The following is a 20,734-nucleotide window of genomic DNA, read 5'->3' on the forward strand; positions in this document are numbered from 1 at the left end:
AACACCTGTCGGCAGCTGAGGGTTTCAATTAATTATCATTTATTCTAGAGGAGCTGCACGGTCATTAATGGTATCTGTTCTTTCGAGAACAGTTACTATCTTCATATATATAGTTACGGGCTACCCAGTTATTGGCCTTCGTCTGTGCGAATGCGCACAGGTCGCCTGAACTCTTACGGGAATCGTCAGCTTAGTGTGCGCGAGTAATGAGTGGATGGGCAAATATTTGTTAGGTACATTGCGTATGTAGATTGTGGACGTCGCGCTATTCATCTGTGTCCTCAGTGGCTCAGATGGATAGAGTGTCCGCCATGTAAGCAGGAGATCCTGGGTCCGAGTCCCAGTTGGGGCACACATTTTCAGCTGTCCCCATCGAGGTAAATCAGCAACACCTGTCGACAGCTGAGGGTTTCAATTAATTAACATTTAAGTGGAAGCTTTCTTAGACCCGTTGCACTAAGGGACGAGCTGTGCACAGCACACAGAGGCTCTCTACGGGACTGAGAGAATCGTAGCGTATGACACAAAATGCCTGTGTAGGCCTATAGTGATATATATCACTCATATATCAATTAGTTAGTTTATCTGTGGAAAAATGAATAATGAAGCAACTTCTGGTTTATTGCTGGAACAATCTACAACACGGAGAAAAAAATTTCTTGAGATGCTGAAGCATATGTGATGTATAGGTCTCAGTTTCATTGTCATAGATGCGTGATGCAAAGCATAAAGTACGTATGTATTGGTGAACTATGTGAGGAAGATGTTCATATATTCATTTGACGAGCTTCGACTGCTTAGTCACGCGTTAATATTGTTATTGCTAACTTTTATAACCATTATTACAAACTGAGAAAATACTGATAATAATGATAATCTTTCAAAAGTAATTAAGTTTCGTTACCGAAACGCAGTCGAACCCTTTTGTTTTAAACCTCACAAAATTACATTTTACCCATCACAATGTAGTTACTCCCAGGTTGGGAACCGCTGGTGTTTCGTGACCAAGATAATTTGTGGCGTAGGTATTAGGAATACAGTCAAACTTGTTCACTTAGTAGAGTAACATCTGTGTCATTTTTCGTATACTTTATCACTGCAGTTTGTATTTATTTTCCCTTTACGTTTTATGAAATTACCACTTCTTTCTTTTTCCAGTCTTAGACCTGGCGGATACATTTGATTAGTAGCATCTTTATTACATTATTTTACAATATATTAATAATAACTGATAAGACAGTAGTAACATTTGTTTCCTCCTCTTCTCATTTCTACTATTGTTTATTTGTTAAAAAATGCTTTCTTTGCTGCTGGCTGTAAAAGCGATGGGAATGCTGTGTAACAGAAACCCCTTTGAAAAATCATTCAGAGATTCGCCATTAGACAGAGTTACTATATTATAAGCAAAACCAAAGGGTACACCATTTAAATTACTTATTTCCAGATAATGTATAAAATAAAGCGCTACTTACTTAAAATGCATCTGGTGCTTATTCTTTTGGAAGGCAACAGTAATCATTGTTTATAACAATCAAATAATGCTTCATACATACAGGAAGAATCTTACATTACTCTGTTCTTCCTTTGTACGGCTCAGATAGATCATGTGTTTCACTCTTCTATCTTATACGGCATTTCGTGGAATTGTGTTTCATTATTTTGTAATCATATAAGCTATTTACGATTGAACTTAAAGATATTGACGTCAAGAACTGTTTAGAGCCAAGGAACTATTGTAACATTTTTATGGAGAAAAAAGTTTTTGGTCAGGTATTTTGTGTTTTCTAGTAAATTTAAATATGATATGTTAAAGTAATTAATGACTAATCATGACTATAGTGGCTAACCTAGCGACTTTTTTCTTTTTCTTGGAAGGATCAATAAATTTACGAATATCTTAATTGCATATGTAGTGGAAATGCTATTTAAAAATATACTCCTAAGTATTTTATTTTATTTTCATTATTGTTGTGCCGATTCTGTTGATTTATTTCTGTTGGAACAAACGGCGACTATATACAAAGTTATTGACTAGTACATCTCCCGCACTGGTATGCGAGAGCCAAGTTCAGAGATGGAAATTTCTTTAAATATCTCTTTGAGGTGAACATTAATACAAGGAGAAAATTTATTTAGTTCACTTTGGAAGATATGTGATACAAGATGAGATTTTTTTTACCAGATCTGAATTCCCAAATTCTACAAAAGTTAAGGCGCTTTGAACATTTCATGTAAAGTTCATTTACCTTAACAAACTATTCACTAAAACTTCCTAGGCTAAACAAAGTGACATCAACAGCCCCAAGAGACATATTAATTACATTCCTCAATAAACTAGGAACTTTATTAAAATGAATTAATTTACCACGGATATCGTGGGACAGTGCAATCTAAGGATGATAGAATATGATCATATTTTCATTACTTAAACGTTTTAGTAAGATACGCCGCAATTTTAGTTATCTGCGCCATTACCACGGCACTAGCTAGCATCTAGCTGCACATGGTCCAGGCAGTCCTGTACCTGCAACCCCTACATCGGACGACGAACCTGCAGTGGCTCGCAAATTAGTTGATAGTACAATAAATTGTATCAAATTAAAAAAGCGATTGATTGCATAGAATCTACATAAACAGCCAACTTTATTCCTATTTGTTAATCGTTTTTATTTGCACTCAAGACATTCTCTGATGTTGAATGCTGCAATCATGTTCACATCTACATCTGCATGGATAATGTACAAATCACATTGAAGTGTCTGGCAGAGGGTTCATCAAAACACCTTCACAGTTCTCCATTACTTCAATCTCGTATGGCGTCTGGAAAGAGCGAACACCTATATCTTTCCGTAAGAGCTCTGATCCCTTATTTTACCATGGTGATCATTTCTTCCTACGTACGTCGGCGTCAACGAAATACTTTCGCTTACGAAGGAGAAAGTTGGTGATTGGAATTTCGTGAGACGATTGCTCCACAACGAGAACGCCTTTGTTTTAATGATGTCCAGCCCAAATCCTGTATCATTTCATTGACACTCTCACCCCTATTTCGCGATAATACAAAACGTGCTGCCCTTCTTTGAACTTTTTCTATGTACTCTGTCAGTCCTATCTGGTAAGGTTCCCACACGGCGCAGCAGTATTCTAAAAGAGGACGGACAGGTGTAGTGTAGGCAATCTCCTCAGTAGATCTGTTACATTTTCTAAGTGTCCTGCCAATAAAACGCACTCTTTGGTTAGCCTTCCCCACAACATTTTCTATGTGTTCCTTCCAATTTAAATTGTTCACAACTGTAATTCCTAGTTATTTAGTTGAATTTATAGCCTTTAGATTTGATGGATTTATGATGTAACCGAAGTTTAACGGATTCCTCACTCTTTTTGTTATGTAGCCAATTTTTGCACCATACAGATATCTTTTCTAAATCGTTTTGAAATTTGTTTTGATCTTATGATGACTTTACTATCTGATAAAGGACAGTGTCATCTGCAGACAACCTAAGACAGCTCCTCAGATTGTCTCCCAAATCGTTTATGTAGATAAGGAACAGCAAAGGGCCTGTAACACTACCTTGGGGAACGGCAGAAATTAATGTTCATATTTATACTAACTTAACAAGGTAATACTAAGAAATATAATATTCACAGAATTATCTATAAACACTGACAACCTTAGGTGCGGAATTTTACCATAAGCAGTGGAAATCAATGTGGCAAGTAAAGTGAATACCAATTTCTCATATCGCCAGGAGATTCCGTCTCAGAATCAGCCAAACAGTATGTGGTTGGAAATGAGAGAACGTGTTAGGCACATCTTTTCCTATTACAATGCACATAAAGGAATCATGAGATGCTCTATGTACTGAGCAGACAGTTCTGTATATTCAATTCATTCTCTGATTAAGAGAAGAACAGTAATATTTTAAAAGTATTTGTAAATATGGAGTAGGAGTGAAATATTTGATTGTTAAATACTATCCCAAACGAATTTGTGTCAACTAAAGTGACAGAGCAGAAGAGATCACATGCTTGTCAGCTTCCTACTGGCAAGTTTCCACGTAAAGTGTAGTACCTGCTAGTATAAGTCGTGGCACTGTCTGGCCATTCTCCTGATCTGTGAGGTAACTGAAAGCAATGATTGACATACTGCACCACTAGCTACTCTGGCTTGATCATTCCCATGAATTTTGTGTCTGGATTCCGCACACCCTGGTACCCAGATAAACTGATATTCCCTATTCTTACCTCTGTAACATAAGGTTTCACAACAAAAACTCGAATCATATTTGGAGGGATATAACGAGTCAGACTGTGGTTGGACCACTGTTGTAGGACATTAAAATATGGTTTCTAGGTATTAATTTCTATCTGTGTGTTCATCAGGTAAATTACTCGTTTCTGTTTTATGGACATAAGACACAACCATATGTAATGTGTAATAATGGATTTTACGTAATTGACAGACAGATTGTGTACTACAGAAAGAAGTGTAACAGCCCTATGCATTAAACGTGTAAGTGACGCATTAAAGGACAGTGGGCAGAACATCACTACACAGCTATTTTGTGTAAGTGCTCCAGAAAGTCTGGTGGCCCCTGCAGATATGGAGAGAATCCATTACAAGCTAAGGTATGTCAGACAATCAAGACATCTCAATGCAACAACTGAAGAGATTATTAAGGGTATGTAGAAAAATGAAAGAAAGAATGGTACTGAAGAGAGGTATCCAAATATAATGTAAGGAAATATAAGAGAGAACGTAACTCTCAAGATACACACGAGTAAAACTAAAACAACTTGATACAAGGCCATAAATAGTATCATCAGCAAAACGTTATGTCTGTGCCCAAAATGTAATTGAACAGTCAACATGCTTCAGAGACTGACTTGCCAATAGACATATGACAAGTTGGAAATGACTGAGAACAAATATTACTCTCCTAACTGGACAACGTAACTCGCAGATATGGCCTGATACAAAAATTTTTCAAACCGTTAAAAATAATACAATCATGTGGTTAGTTAATAACTCTGTTAACTATGTATCAACCACAAGGAAAAAAAAATTCACAGACTTCAAGCTACATATGGATCCATAGCACTTCATACAAACCCATTATTGTAAACAAAAGAAACATCTGAAAACATATTGAGAAATTTCTTTACAAATACAGGAAGAAAGTTTGTTATTGTTGTAAGACAATTTGTTTTAACATTAATTTTATATGGAGACAAAAGTTTCACAAATAAAACTGGAAAACAGCTGATGGGGTTGCGAGCAGGCGGATCGGTGGGATGTTACGAGTTGGAGACCCCAGCCAAGCCAACGTCTGCTCATGCTGCCACTGTACATAGCATGTGCATGGTTCCATTCAGGGCATTGTCCCAAATGTTTTGCAGAGCACCATGACAAAAAGCATATCAGTGAGAGTACAAAGTTTTACGTGCTGCTTCCTTTTCAGCAAGCCTAATTATTCCTGCTAAACCACTGGACCAATTTCAACCAAATTTGGTATACACTTACCGTCAGGCAACGATCGCTATTGGGGTAAGAATCATCTACCAACCATAGTTCAGGAGCTATGACTTGGTATTGTACTGCATTGTGTGGAACTGGGGACCTAGAAACGACGGAGAGGCTTCGTCCCGCCGTAACCCTCACTGGTTCACAACTCCACAACAGGCTATAGCAGTCCACTCACCCCACCGCTGCCCACACCAAATCCAGGGTTTTTGTGTGATTCGGCCCCCAGTGGATCCCCCCCCCCTTTCCCCCCCGGGAACTCCTCACACTAGACGAGTGTGTTTTCGCGGTAGAGTAATTATGGTGTATGCGTACGTGGAGAAAGTGTTTGCGCAGCAATCGCCGACATAGTAACTGAGGCGGAATAAGGGGAACCAGACTGCATTCGCCGAGGCAGGAGGAAAACCGCCTTAAAAACCATCCACAGGCTGGCCGGCACACCGGACCTCGACACCAATCCGCCGGACGGATTGGTGCCGGGACTGACACGCCTTCCCGTCCCGAAAGCACTGCGTTAGACCGCACGTGTCATTAGGTACTAAGCACACAATATTGTGTGAGTATATGCGCAAGTAGACTACAAGAAAAAGTGTAAGTAGAAGCTCTTTCCAAATTCGCCATTAACTTTATATAAACTTGGATCATTAATTAAAAATTGCGTGTGTTTTTGCAGCAAAGACAACAGGTCAGCGCAACACTCACAAGTCGAAAACGTGACGAATAAATGGCACAACACACGAAAAAGCGCACTTGAAAATGAGAATAATTACCCGAAACGCGTTGTGCAAACCATAAATAAAAGGAACATCATGACTGGTAGCGGAAATGTGTTTCACAAAAGAAAAGCTTTGTACCAGGTAAACTGTTGGTTTAGTTCAGATCGTGTGGCCGAGCGTTTCTAGGCGCTTCAGTCCGGAACTGCGCTGCTGCTACGGTCGCAGGTTCGAATTGTGCCTCGGGCATGGATGTGCGTGATGTCCTTATGTTAGTTAGGTTTACGTGGTTCTAAGTCTAGGGGACTGATGATCTCAGATGTTAAGTCCCACAGTGCTTAGAGCCATTTGAAGTTCAGATCGGAAACGACGGCTCCGTCTCGTGACCTTGGGCCTGCCATTCCTACCGCAACCCGGTGGTTGCCAGCTAACCACTCGCCTCGCCTCAGGGGGAGTATTCTCTCGTTCACCCTCACAGCCTATTCCGCGGCCTGAGAACTTTATCAGGACTATAGTAGAAAATCAGCGTACATCACTAGCCTGTTCGCTGACGTAACACATCGTTGCGAGTGAGTGGACAAAACGCTCTCAAAGCCAACAGAGGCGACTTCCCGTAATAATAAACATGGTAGACGTAGTCACACTGTTCAGTCTGAATACAAACTCAGTTCAGTTCAACACGCCGAAAGTAAAATGCTCCAACAGCAGGAAGCAGACAGTTTTTGTTCGTGATTTTCGAGAAAAGTTCTTCAGCACTGATGGGGAAACATTATTTCGTACACAATGTGATATTAAAGTTAGTGCAGAGAAACGATTTAACATGGAACATCATTGTAATACCGCTGTATTCAGCAGCTATGTGAAGAGAAGTGCTGATACTGACAGCAGACAAACGTTGTTTCTTGAGCAGACAGGTCCATCTTCGACCGTGCAATCATTCTTCAAGAACGTGTGTGATATGACGGTGTCTTGCAACACTCCATTGAAGAAGCTAAAGAATCCACTCTTCAGATAGTTCTTGGAGAAGTACACAATACATCCAGTTCCAAACGGATCTACACTCAGAATGACTATTTGTCCCCCTGCAACGAGAAGGTGCTCAACAAAACAAAAATTAGTATTTTTTGACAAAAGGTTTTGATTTTCGTAGATGAAACAACCAATGTGGGTGGGCGTTATGTTGTAAATGTTGGCTCTGTTCTAAAAATTGATGTTCCTTATTCTTCCAATGTTACCATCATTAAGCACCAGACGTGCATCATATGTGACAATTTTAACAACAGTAGATGAGCTAAATTTTGTTTTTGGCCATCTCTTCCAAATGAGACTGAGGGAAATTTCTCCACAACCATTAAGGTACTAGTTTTTGGTGTAAATCCTTATAAAATCCTTTATGTGCATTTCCCCGAATATTCATTTTTCAGTGTGTAAAGAACATTTTCCCCTGAACCATTGGAAATAGAAAAGTGAAATTTTCTGCAGACTTTGTTCGTAGCATAACACAACTTTCTGTGGTAGCAATTATTTCTAAGTGTATTTCTGTCAAAATTGTTTACTTCCCTGTGAAACTGAAATTGCTTTGTTTCACATGTATAATTTTTTGAAATAAATTGTAAGTGTTCTAAAACTGATATTAAAAAACTGTTCCCACGTTTTCTTATCTAATTGCTAAGAATTACCTATCACAATATGAAAGTTTGAAGTAAAGTAATTTTTGTGGAAATGTTCCTTGTGTGATAGCATGTGTTATGAAAATTTCCAACAATGCCATAATCAAATTGTTTGAGAAAAAATTCCAGAATGTAGCCCATAACATAATTACCTCACGTGCAAAATTTGGTTCTAGTATCTTTCAAACAGCAAAAACTGTGTTAGATAATGTAAACATGTCCATTTTCTCCTATATCTCCGCTTATGTACTGTACCGCTAACTCTACTCGCAATGAATTTCGTGGACAGTACCCATATACACCGCTAAAGTCAACAACAAAATTACATCACAGCGTCACACATAGTTCAGAAGATACGATGTCATAAACACCGAGATGTGTGAAGAACTGCCACATTGTGTGTGATGTTTAAATTTATTATTTTTTTGCTACTTACTCTATTCGCAATACATTTTGCAGATGTTACCTACATATGCCTCTGATCCTACTTACACAAATATATCGTAGTACAAAACACATTTCGAGAGATATGACATCATAAACACTGAGATGCGTGAAAAAATGCCGCATCATGCCTGAAGTTTTGATACATTTATTCTTTACTACTAAGAAACTCCTACAGTCGAGTCAGTTTAAGGATATCCTGTAAGAATGGCAGTGCTTCTGACAGCTTTCAACTGCGAATTGCAAATGGCTATGGGCGAAAACGAGAGCCACCTATAGAAATATGATGAGGCGTTACCACAGAGAGGTGTACAAAAGCACGTTGTAGATACGCAAAGTAGCTGCACCCAGCATACAGAAACAGTACGTTTGTAATTTAAAACTGCCAAGATGAATACCAGGACAATGCCGGGTTTGTCAACTAGTAATCGATAAACACACTATCCGAATACTTACCTCTTACATCATTTTATCCTATGTTTACAAAATGTATAAATAAGATCAGAAGTTCTTTTTAAAGTCATAGTCATGCATTGAGTACAGATTTACACAAGTATCTATGCATTTTTGAATTTTATGGATGTTATTGTGTTACTGTGTTTTGTGATGACATAACGTGTTCTTGTGTATGTTATGAATTGTTCAGCAGAAGGATGTATAAGTTATTTTGCATTTTTGTATATGTGAAAAATGAAAAAAAAAAAACACTTAAATCCTCTGCAGGCTCTCCAACAACATTGGACAGATGCAAGGAGTTCCGAAAATAATGTCGATCAATGGAATGGGTTCCAGATGCAGCGAGAAAACAACTGACACAACAACACAATAAAAAATGGTAAGAAGTCAGTAAAATAAATAAAAAACATTCAATGCACTACAAGTAAAAACTACGTGGTAAAATATTCGTAGATTCACCAGTAATACACATTTGTACAGGTACAAGACAGGATATAGGTGTTACGCTTGCTTTTTTGCAGCTGTTGTGTTGGACGCACTGCGGCCGAACAACCTGTACAGAGTTCTGAGCACGACCACGAGAATCCATAGCGCCAGTGCAGCGGCGGCTATCACAGCGCCGACGACATCTAGCAGCCACAGCTGGTACCATGCCAGGTCCAGAGCCGCCGACCTCATATGCGGCGCGCCCTTGTGGCGCACCACGTACTCCGTCCAGTAAACTACCTCCTCCAGAGGCGTGCGGGGTCTGTCGTGGAACAGCCGCGACAGCTCCTGGGCCCTCTTCATGTAACTGTGGACAAATGGATTTACACTTTAGGCGACGTCTACTAACAGTTATCATTTAATATGAAACGTCTGGTTACGTTTTGCATTCCTTGACATGCAGAATGGAGCTCGTTTCTGTGATAGTCATGGTAATACACAGAAAATTTTTCCGAGAGGGGTTGTTGTTGTTGTGGTCTTCAGTCCTGAGACTGGTTTGATGCAGCTCTCCATGCTACTCTCTCCTGTGCAACCTTCTTCATCTCCCAATACCTACTGCAACCTACATCCTTCTGAATCTGTTTAGTGTATTCATCTCTTGGCCTCCCTCTACGATTTTTACCCTCCACACTGCCCTCCAGTACTAAATTGATGATCCCTTGATGACTCAGAACATGTCCTACCAACCGATCCCTTCTTCTAGTCAAGTTGTGCCACAAACTTCTCTTCTCCCCAATCCTATTCAATACCTCCTCATTAGTTCTGTGATCTACCCATCTAATCTTCAGCATTCTTCTGCAGTACTACATTTCGAAAATTTCTATTCTCTTCTTGTCTAAACTATTTATGGTCCATGTTTCACTTCCATACATGGCTACACTCCATACAAATACCTTCAGAAACGACTTCCTGACACTTAAATCTATACTTGATGTTAACAAATTTCTCTTCTTCAGAAACGCTTTCCTTGCCATTGCCAGTCTACATTTTATATCCTCTCTACTTTGACCATCATCAGTTATTTTGCTCCCCAAATAGCAAAACTCCTTTACTACTTTAAGTGTCTCATTTCCTAATGTAATTCCCTCAGTATCACCAGACTTAATTCGACTACATTCCATTATCGTTGTTTTGCTTTTGTTGATGTTCATCTTATATCCTCCTTTCAAGACACTGTCCATTCCGTTCAACTGCTCTTCCAAGTCCTTTGCTGTCTCTGACACAATTACAATGTCATCGGCGGACCTCGAAGTTTTTATTTCTTCTCCACGGATTATAATACCTACTTCAAATTTTGCTTTTGTTTCCTTTACTGCTTGCCCAATATACAGATTGAATAGCATTGGGGAGAGGCTACAACCCTGTCTCACTCCCTTCCCAACCACTGCTTCCCTTTCATGTCCCTCGACTCTTATAACTGCCATCTGGTTTCTGTACAAATTGTAAATAGTCTTTCGCTCCCTGTATTTTACCCCTGCCACCTTCAGAATTTGAAAGAGAGTATTCCAGTCAATATTGTCAAAATCTTTCTCTAAGTCTACAAATGCTAGAAACGTAGGTTTGCCTTTCCTTAATCTTTCTTCTAAGATAAGTAGTAGGGTCAGTATTGCCTGACGCGTTCCAATATTTCTACGGAATTCAAACTGTTCTTCCCCAAGGTTGGCTTCCACTAGTTTTTCCATTCGTCTGTAAAGAATTCGCGTTAGTATTTTGCAGCAGTGACTTATTACACTAATAGTTCGGTAATTTTCACATCTGTCAACACCTGCTTTCTTTGGGATTGGAATTATTATATTCTTCTTGAAGTCTGAGGGTATTTCGCCTGTCTCATACATCTTGCTCACCAGATGGTAGAGTTTTGTCAGGACTGGCTCTCCAAAGGCCGTCAGTAGTTCTAAGGGAATGTTGTCTATTCCTGGAGCTTTGTTTCGACTCAGGTCTTTCAGTGGTCTGTCAAACTCTTCACACAGAATCATATCTCCCATTTCATCTTCATCCACATCCTCTTCCATTTCCATAATATTGTCCTTAAGTACATCGCCCTTGTATAGACCCTCTATACAGGGTGAGTCACCTAACGTTACCGCTAGATATATTTCGTAAACCACATCAAACACTGACGAACCGATTCCACAGACCGAACGTGAGGAGAGGGGCTAGTGTAATTGTTTAATACAAACCATACAAAAATGCACGGAAGTATGTTTTTTAACACAAACCTACGTTTTTTTAAAATGGAACCCGTTAGTTTTGTTAGCACATCTGAACATATAAACAAATACGTAATCAGTGCCGTTTGTTGCATTGTAAAATGTTAATTATATTCGGAGATATTGTAACCTAAAGTTAACGCTTGAAACCTCCGACGTTCAGTTGCGTGTTGTAACAAACCGGGCTACGGTCGGCGAGCAGCATCTGCAGGGACATGTTTACGGTGACGATCGTGTTTACGAGTGTGGCTGTAGTGCAGTGTTGTGGTTTGGTCTAGCTGTCGCAGTGTCCGCATGTAGCGCTTGTTGCTATTGTTATTCTGCATTCGTCTCCGCACGCAGACCAACTGTAGTACACCGAGTTACGAGACGTCTGTGATAGTGTAGTGTTGTAGGAACTGTGACCATGGTGTATTCTAACTCTGAAAAGGCGGAGATGATACTCATCTATGGCGAATGTCGACAAAATGCAGCCGAAGCCTGCAGGGGGTATGCAGAACGGTACCCGGACAGAGAGCATCCAACGTGCCGCACATTGCAAAACATCTACCGCCAACTGTATGCAACAGGTATGGTCGTAGCACGCAAACGGGTCCGTAACAGGCCCGTCACAGGAGAAGCGGGTGCAGTTGGTGTGTTAGCTGGTGTTGCCATGAACCAACAAATGAGTACACGGGACATTGCGAGAGCCGGTGGACTGAGTCAAAGTAGTGTCATGCGCTTACTGGATCGTCACCGCTTTCACCCGTTTCATGTGTCACTACATCAGCAATTACATGGTGATGACTTTAATCATCGAGTGCAATTCTGTCAATGAGCATTAACAGAGAATGCGTTGCAGTTCTACCTGTTTACCGATGAAGCGGGTTTCACAAACCACGGGGCAGTGAATCTACGGAACATGCATCACTGGTCCGTGGACAATCCTCTCTGGCTCAGACAGGTAGAGCGACAGCGACCGTGGACTGTAAATGTATGGTGCGGAATCATTGGCGACCACCTCATTGGTCCTCACTTCATTGCAGGGGCCCAAACAGCTGCAACATACATCGCGTTTCTGCAGAATGAGCTGCCAACGTTGCTCGAAAATGTCCCACTGGAAACGCGTCGACGTATGTGGTATCAGCATGATGGTGCACCTGCACATTCCGCAATTAACACTAGGCTGACCCTTGACAGGATGTTCGACGGGCGTTTCATAGGACGTGGAGGACGCATAAATTGGCCAGCCCGTTCTCCTGATCTTACACCTCTGGACTTCTTTCTGTGGGGTACGTTAAAGGAGAATGTGTACCGTGATGTGCCTACAACCCAAGAGGATATGAAACAACGTATTGTGGCAGCCTGCGGCGATATTACACCAGATGTACTGCGGCGTGTACGACATTCATTACGCCAGAGATTGCAATTGTGTGCAGCAAATGATGGCCACCACATTGAACATCTATTGGCCTGTCATGTCGGACACACTCTGTTCCACTCCTTAATTGAAAACGGAAACCACGTGTGTACGTGTACCTCACCCCTCATGGTAATGTACATGTGCGTCAGTGAAAAAGACCAATAAAAAGGTGTTAGCATGTGGACGTAATGTGCTGTTCCAGTCTCTTCTGTAACTAAGGTCCATCACCGTTCCCTTTGGATCCCTACGTAATTCGGTGCTCTCCGATACACACGATCGAACAGCGGAGGAGTGGTACTCAAGCGTCAACTTTAGGTTACAATATCTCCGGATGTAATTAACATTTATCAATGCAACAAACGGCACTGATTAGGTATTTGTTTATATGTTCCATTAAAAAAACGTAGGTTTGTGTTAAAAAACATACTTTCGTGCATTTTTGTATGGTTTGTATTAAACAATTACACTAGCCCCTCTCCTCACGTTCGGTCTGTGGAATCGGTTCGTCAGTATTTGATGTGGTTTACGAAATATATCCAGCGGTAATGTTAGGTGACTCACCCTGTATACTCTTTCCACCTTTCTGCTTTCCTTTCTTTGCTTAGACCTGGGTTTCCATCTGAGCTCTTGATATTCATACAAGTGGTTCTCGTTTTTCCAAAGGTATCTTTAATTTTCCTGTAGGCAGCATCTATCTTACCGAGAGGGGTAAGATTCAAAAATTTTTGTTTTTGTTATCGCTGATTAGGTTAGATTAGATTACATGTACTTTCTGTTCCAGTCGATCCATAGTGAAGAGATCATCCAGGGTTCAGAACATGTCAGCAAGAATACACAATAAATATTTGCAATGAAAAACAAATCTGCTGACATACCTTCTACAGACCCCAAGTGAAATGATAATCACGAATGTGGAATGAGTTAAAACAATCTTAAGTATATTTCCTTTTCAAAGGTAACAAATACTAAACAGAAAGATCTTTTTACAACATTTATTTACAATAATCTTACTACTGCACAGAATTTCTAACGAGTCAGACTGTACTAATAATCGCATTATTTAGTGTTATTAGGGACACACACACACACACACACACACACACACACACACATATATATATATATATATATATATATATATATATATATATATATATATATTAATTCGTTCTATAAAAAAATTCATTACTGAAGTTGATGGAGCTGGCCACAAGTAAGTCCTCTTAAACTGAACTTTATTGGCAGTTAAAATTTTTTATGGCTGCTGAAAAGTTATTGAAAAATGTGTGTTCCTCAATACAGGACACCTTTTTGGATCAAAGTAAGTGACTTCAAATCTTTGTGAAGATTACTCTCATTTCAAGTACTGATGCCATGAACTAAGCTGTTGATCTGGAAAAGAGATACATTACTGGTCATTAAAATTGCTACGCCAAGATGAAATACAGATCATAAACGGGTATTCATTGGACAAATACATTATACTAGAACTGACATGTGATTTCATTTTCACGCAGTTTGGGCGCATAGATCCTGAGAAATCAGTAACCAGAAGAACCACCTCTGGCCGTAATAACGGCCTTGATACGCCTGGGCATTGAGTCAAACAGAGCTTGGATGGCGTGTACAGGTACAGCTGCCCATGCAACTTCAACACGATACCACAGTTCATCAAGAGCAGTGACTGCCGTATTGTGACGAGCCAGTTGCTCGACCACCATTGACCAGACGTTTTCAATTGGTGAGAGATCTGGAGAATGTGCTGGCCAGGGCAGCAGTCGAACATTTTCTGTATCCAGAAAGGCCCGTACAGGACCTGCAACATACGGCCGTGCATTATCCTGCTGAAATGTAGGGCTTCGCAGGGATCGAATGAAGGGTAAAGCACGGGTCGTAACACATCTGAAATGTTACGTCCACTGTTCAAAGTGCCGTCAATGCGAACAAGAGGTGACCGAGACGTGTAACCAATGGCACCCCATACCATCACGCCGGGTGATACGCCAGTATGGCGATGAAGAATACACGCTTCCAATGTGCGTTCACCGCGATGTCGCCAAACACGGATGCCACCATTATGATGCTGTAAACAGAACCTGGATTCATCCGAAAAAATGACGTTTTCCCTTTCGTGCACCCAGGTTCGTCGTTGAGTACACCGTTGCAGGCGCTCCTGTCTGTGATGCAGCGTCAAGGGTAACCGCAGCCATGGTCTCCGAGCTGAAGGTCCATGCTGCTGCAAACGTCGTCAAACTGTTTGTAGAGATGATTGTTGTTTTGCAAACGTCCCCATCTGTTGACTCAGGGATCGAGACTTGGCTGCACGATCCGTTACAGCCATGCGAATAAGATGCCTGTCATCTCGACTGCTAGTGATACAAGGCCGTTGGGATCCAGCACGGCGTTCCGTATTACCCTCCTGAACCTACCGATTCCATATTCTGCTAACAGTCATTGGATCTCGACCAACGCGAGCAGCAATGTCGCGATACGATAAACCGCAATCGCGATAGGCTACAATCTGACCTTTATCAAAGTCGGAAACGTGATGGTACGCATTTCTTCTTACACGAGGCATCGCAACAACGTTTCACCAGGCATCGCCCGTCAACTGCTGTTTGTGTATGAGAAATCGGTTGGAAAGTTTCCTCATTTCGGAACGTTGTAGGTGTCGCCACCGGCGCCGACCTTGTGTGAATGCTCAGAAAAGCTAATCATTTGCATATCACAGCATCTTCTTCCTGTCGGTTAAATTTCGCGTCTGTAGCACGTCATCTTCGTGGTGTAGGAATTTTAATGGCCAGTAGTGTAGATTTTTAATGACATATTCCATTGAAGAATAAATATAAGGGGCCTTCAAAAAGAAACGAGCCGGAATCTGGAATGCGCAAACTGGTGACAGGAGGATAATATTGTGGCATGTGTAACGAGGTGTGGTTCCGACCAGTGTGTGGAAGTTCACAGCCCATCTCTAGAGGGCACACGTGCACGTCACGTGGCTGTACAGACTAGCAGCAGCATGTATCAATCGTCCAATGCTGCCAAGTGCCGGTTGCGTTGCAAACAGTGACATGGAGGAGTCAACAGAAGAGCAAAGAGGTGTTGCTCGTTTTATGACAGCGAAAGGAGTAGGAGGAATGGACATTCATCGACGATGTCACAAGTGTACGGCGAACACTGCATGTCCCTTGCAAGGGTCAAGGCGTGGCAAGAAGCGCTTCAGGGAAGGATGGGTGTCGTTAGCCGATGATGCACGGTCTGGAGCGCCACACTACATCACCGATGACATCGTCCAGCTGGTGGATGCACTCATTGCCCAGGACCGCCGTGAGTGACAGTGAAAGCCATAGCCGCAGTGGTCGGATTGAGCGTCGGAAGTGTTCACACCATCATGAAGGAACGACTGCTGCACAGCTGCACATGCGCAAAACGTGTGCCCAGCGGGTGCCCCACAATCTTCAAACACAGCAGGAGGCATGTCGAATGGCCCACTGTCTTGCTCAATTGTAGCGCTATACTCGCGAAGGGAATGCGTTCCTGGCACGAGTGGTGGCTGGAGATGAATCATGGTGTCATTACTTCGAACCAGAATAAAAACGACAGTTTCCAGTGGAAGCATCCAGGGTTACCACCACCAAAAAAAGTGGAGACCATCCACATGAGTGGAGTAAAAGTTATGCTGACGTTCTCCTTTGACCAAGATGGCCTCCTTCTGGTTCACTTCCTGCAGCACAGGACAACAGTGAATGCCCAGAGTTACTTGCAAACCTTGACCACCCTTCGCCAAGCGATCAAATCAAAACGATTAGGCAATCTCACCTACGGGGTCATTCTGCTCCAGACAATGCAAAGCCTCATAAGGCCAACACAGTCGCGGCACGCCTGCAGAAATTCAAATGCGAGGTTCTCGGCCACCCTCCATACAGTCTGGCCATCTCTCCCTGTGATTACGCCATTTTTGGTCCCCTTAAAAAGGCTGTGAGGGGCAAACGATTCATCTCGGACGAAGACGTCCAGCTGTATGTGCGGAACTGGTTAACATCGCAGCCTCGGGAATTTTATGAGACAACCATTCACCACCTTGGGTCACAATGGGACAAGTGTCTCAACAGCCAGGGTCAATACTTCTAACATGCAGGTACTGGTTTCTGTAATTATGCCTCCAGCTCATTTCTTTTTGAACGCCACTTACATACTGAGAAACAGTAATTAATATCCTTAGTTCCATAAACAGGCTTCTGCAGGATGTTTTGGAGTTCACTCCACAAATAATTCTTATTGCAGGTTTTTAGACCAGGAAAACATTAGCTTCACTTTACGAGTTACCAAAAAAAAAAAAAAATCGCACATGGAATTATGGAATTCTGTGATGTGCTCGTGCTAGCTGATTTTGTTATGTCTGTAATCCCCAAAATTTACACAGTTCACTATTTCCGTTTGTCATCATATATTATGCATCCGCTGTTTGGAAACGTCTTAAAAGTTCAGAACTGCTTGTACTGAGTGTTTTAAAAGTTCATTGACAAAGAACTGGCAAGGAACTATTTATTAATGTCTATGAAAACTTGATTAACCGATATTCCTGGGAGGTGGGTCAGAAAGGTATTAGACTGAAAACACTTCGAGCGATCTGGCAACGCTGCATTGTTCTACTTGTGTAGCCCAGGGTGTTCATCACTTCCAGATGCTCAGACCAATTTTCAGCTCCGCGCGCCCATCAATGAAATTACGTATTTGTTGTGTGTCACGAAAATGGAACAGCGGAATTCGGAGTAACGTTATGTCATCAAGTTTTGGGTCAAACTTCGGTAATCCTCCAGTGTTCCCTTTGAAAAGTTGAAAAAGGCCTATGGTTAAGATTCCTTATCAAGATCACAGGTTTTTCGCTGGTACAAATCATTTTTGCAAAGTCGAGAACACATTGGAGATGAAGCTCGCTCAGGAAAACTTTCAACTTATAAAACCGACAGAAATATAGAACGTGCCCATGCATAAGGAATTTGCTCCTACAGGACAAACTGTCAATCAGGTGTTTGACAAAGATATCTTTGAAACAATTAGGAAAAGGGCGAATCGAGTGAGACCAGACTTTGCAGACAAATTGATTCAGCATCACGACAACGCTCCATGTCACATGGCCACTTCCATCACGGAATTTATGACCTCAAAATTCATTCCTGTTGTTCCAAAAGCTCCCTATTCACCTGATTTGCGTCCTTGTGATTTTTTTCTTTTTCAAAAATTGAGAAATACTTTATAAGGACTCTCAAAAAAATGTGACCGATATGTTAAATGTACCACCGGTTGAAGCCTTTCAATGCTGCTTCCAAAACTGGGAACAATGACTCCTCCAGTGCATAGCTGCATAGGGGAACTACTTTGGAGGGGACAATATTGTCGTTAGAAACAAATAGAAAGAGTAACTAAAATCTTTTCGGTTTTCAAGTTGCGTCAATTCGAATAAAATTCTAGAGCTTTCGATAGCTGTCCCTGCCATCATCGTCAAGATTAAAACCACTGATTGCTGGGGTTGTTTTTCTTTTTCCTTATTTTATTTCAATTCCCCATTTGGGACAGGCTGGCAGCAGCATAGGCGTTGTTCTTCAGCCGAAAGACATGAAGTATGTAACAGAAAACACTTAAAACAACATAAAGGAGAAAAGTAGGGGATAGGAAAACACAGTAAATGGAGATAATGGAAATTAAAATACGCAGTAACAGGGAGCCTTTCATTGGGGGCCAGTTAAAAAAAGCGACATACAGTTAAAATAACACAGTCGGCAATGTGTGGGGTACTTAAAAAACACCGAATTCACAGAAACTATTTAAAAGTCGGCCACAGTATTAAAACACAGAGAGTGAGGGACACTTAAAAAACCACTGCAAGTGATGGATCACATACAAGGAAATAAAAACCGCTTGTAGGGACGTGTCGACGGATGGGAGGCCTGAGAGGAGGGAAAATGAGGGGAGAGGAAGGTGCAATAGCGGGTGGGGGCTGGAATCGGTGTGAGAAAAAGAAATAAATGGTGGGAGGGCGCACCAAGAAGCAGGAGATGGGCGGGGTGCGATATGAAGAGGTAAGGCAAGGCAGGAGGGAGCGCAGAGGCACAGAAGGGGGCACGAGAAAGAGAAGAGGGCGTAAGAGGGAGGAAAACCGCTCAGGGAAAGGGAGGAGGGCCGGTGCTGGCACGGGTTTCCGCTTATATAGCCACGACTGCAGCCTCTGGTACCAATCTGAGAGGCCGAAACGACGCGTGCGTGGAAGGTGATTGGGCAGCTCATATCACCTCTGACCCGGACCGAGTGGCGTCAGGTGGGCGAGGAGCCAGAGCCACATTTGAAACTGCTGCTTTCGTCTGCCTACAAGCGTCAAGCATTTGTCATCGCTTCCTATCGACTTCCAAAGCCCGCCCCGGCTTTTGTTAAAATTCTTACTGTTCGTTCTAATATCAACTGCCCCTTTTATAACAGAATCCCAGTATGTTGACACGTGACCCAAGACCTTCATGTTTGCAAACAGTGCAATCCTCAGCTTTAGCCGACTTGTCAAGCTCTCTTTGTTTAATTTGTCGCTTGTGCTTGGTACAACACTCTGCAGCTGTACGAATTGTCTGACCTATTTAGGGAGGAGGGAACGGCAGTTTCAAACGTGGCGCCGTCCCCTCGAGCCACCTGAAGTCACTGGTCCCACAGCGGGCCAGAAGTGCTATCAGCTGCCCAGTGACCTTCTGCGCATGAGTCATTCTGGCCCTCTCTGATTGGTGCCAGAGCCTGCAATGGTGGCTATATAAGCAGAAAATCATGCCAGCCCGGCACCCTCCTCCACACCTACAAATCCTTGATCCATGCCATCCTCTTTTATGTCATTATCACCTGGATCTCTGCCCCAGAACTGGGAAGGACTTGCCAAGCGAGAGCACGCCAGAGAGAGTGAGAAGAGGAAGAAGATGAGCGGGCATGTTGGAGCAGGGGGAGGCAGGTTGGGGCGGCAGGGGAAGAGGATCTGGGAGCACACCAAGGGAGAGGAGATGGGGGGAGGGGAGTGGGAGAAGGAGCAATCCGGTAAGGAGCACACAGATAGGGAAAGGAGGGGGAGGAGCAAGAGAAGAATGGCTAGGGATGAGGGGAGGGGAGCTTGGCTGGCATGATTTTCCGCTTATATAGCCACCATTGCAGGCTCTGGCACCAATCAGAGAGGGCCAAAACGACACATATGTGGAAGGTGATTGGGCAGCTGATAGCACTTCTGGCCTGCTGTGGGACCAGTGACGTCAGGTGGCTCCAGTGGCCAGCGCCACATTTGAAACTGCCGTTCCCAGAACTCCAGATCCTTGAATGCGATGCGCCACGCCTCACCTTCTGTATCCGTCTCCTGTCCACCTCGAGGATCCTCTGTGACTAATCACCTTCTCACATATCCTTGCTTACCTTGAACACATCTGCATCCTCTACACCATCCGCAAACTCTATCCCTCTCACTCCCTGGTGTCTCCTTTCCTCTCCAATCCCCCATACATTGCCACACCTATACCACTGTGCCCCACCTACCCTGCACATCCACATCCTCCATGTTCTTGTCCTACCCCAAAGAAACTTCCCATCCTGAATGATGAGCTTCGTTGCAACATCTATTATTCCTTCCGAATCTGACTCCAACCCTCCTCTCACCTCATTCCTAGGCGTTCTTCACTTGCTTCTCCCCCTCCTTTCCCTATCTTTGTGCTCCTTACCAGACTGCTCCTTCTCCCACCCCCATCCACCGTGTCTCCTCTCCCTTGGTGTGCTACCAGATCCTCCTCCCCTGCTGCCCAAGCCTGCCTCCCCCT

General features: G+C 42.5%; 1 protein-coding gene across 1 annotated transcript in view; it reads right to left on the reverse strand.

Annotated features, from left to right (window-relative positions):
• Window positions 1-9,198: 9,198 nt before the first annotated feature.
• LOC124544651 (UDP-glycosyltransferase UGT5-like) overlaps window positions 9,199-20,734 on the reverse strand; it is a 107,473-nt gene continuing 95,937 nt past the window's right edge. Inside the window, exon 6 of the mRNA XM_047123265.1 lies at window positions 9,199-9,600. Coding sequence (XP_046979221.1) covers window positions 9,309-9,600 — 292 coding nt within the window. The 3' untranslated portion in view covers window positions 9,199-9,308. The remainder of the gene's footprint in view (window positions 9,601-20,734) is intronic.

This window comes from Schistocerca americana, chromosome 8 (genome assembly GCF_021461395.2).
Source record: "Schistocerca americana isolate TAMUIC-IGC-003095 chromosome 8, iqSchAmer2.1, whole genome shotgun sequence".
Classification (NCBI taxonomy): Eukaryota; Metazoa; Arthropoda; class Insecta; order Orthoptera; family Acrididae; genus Schistocerca; species Schistocerca americana.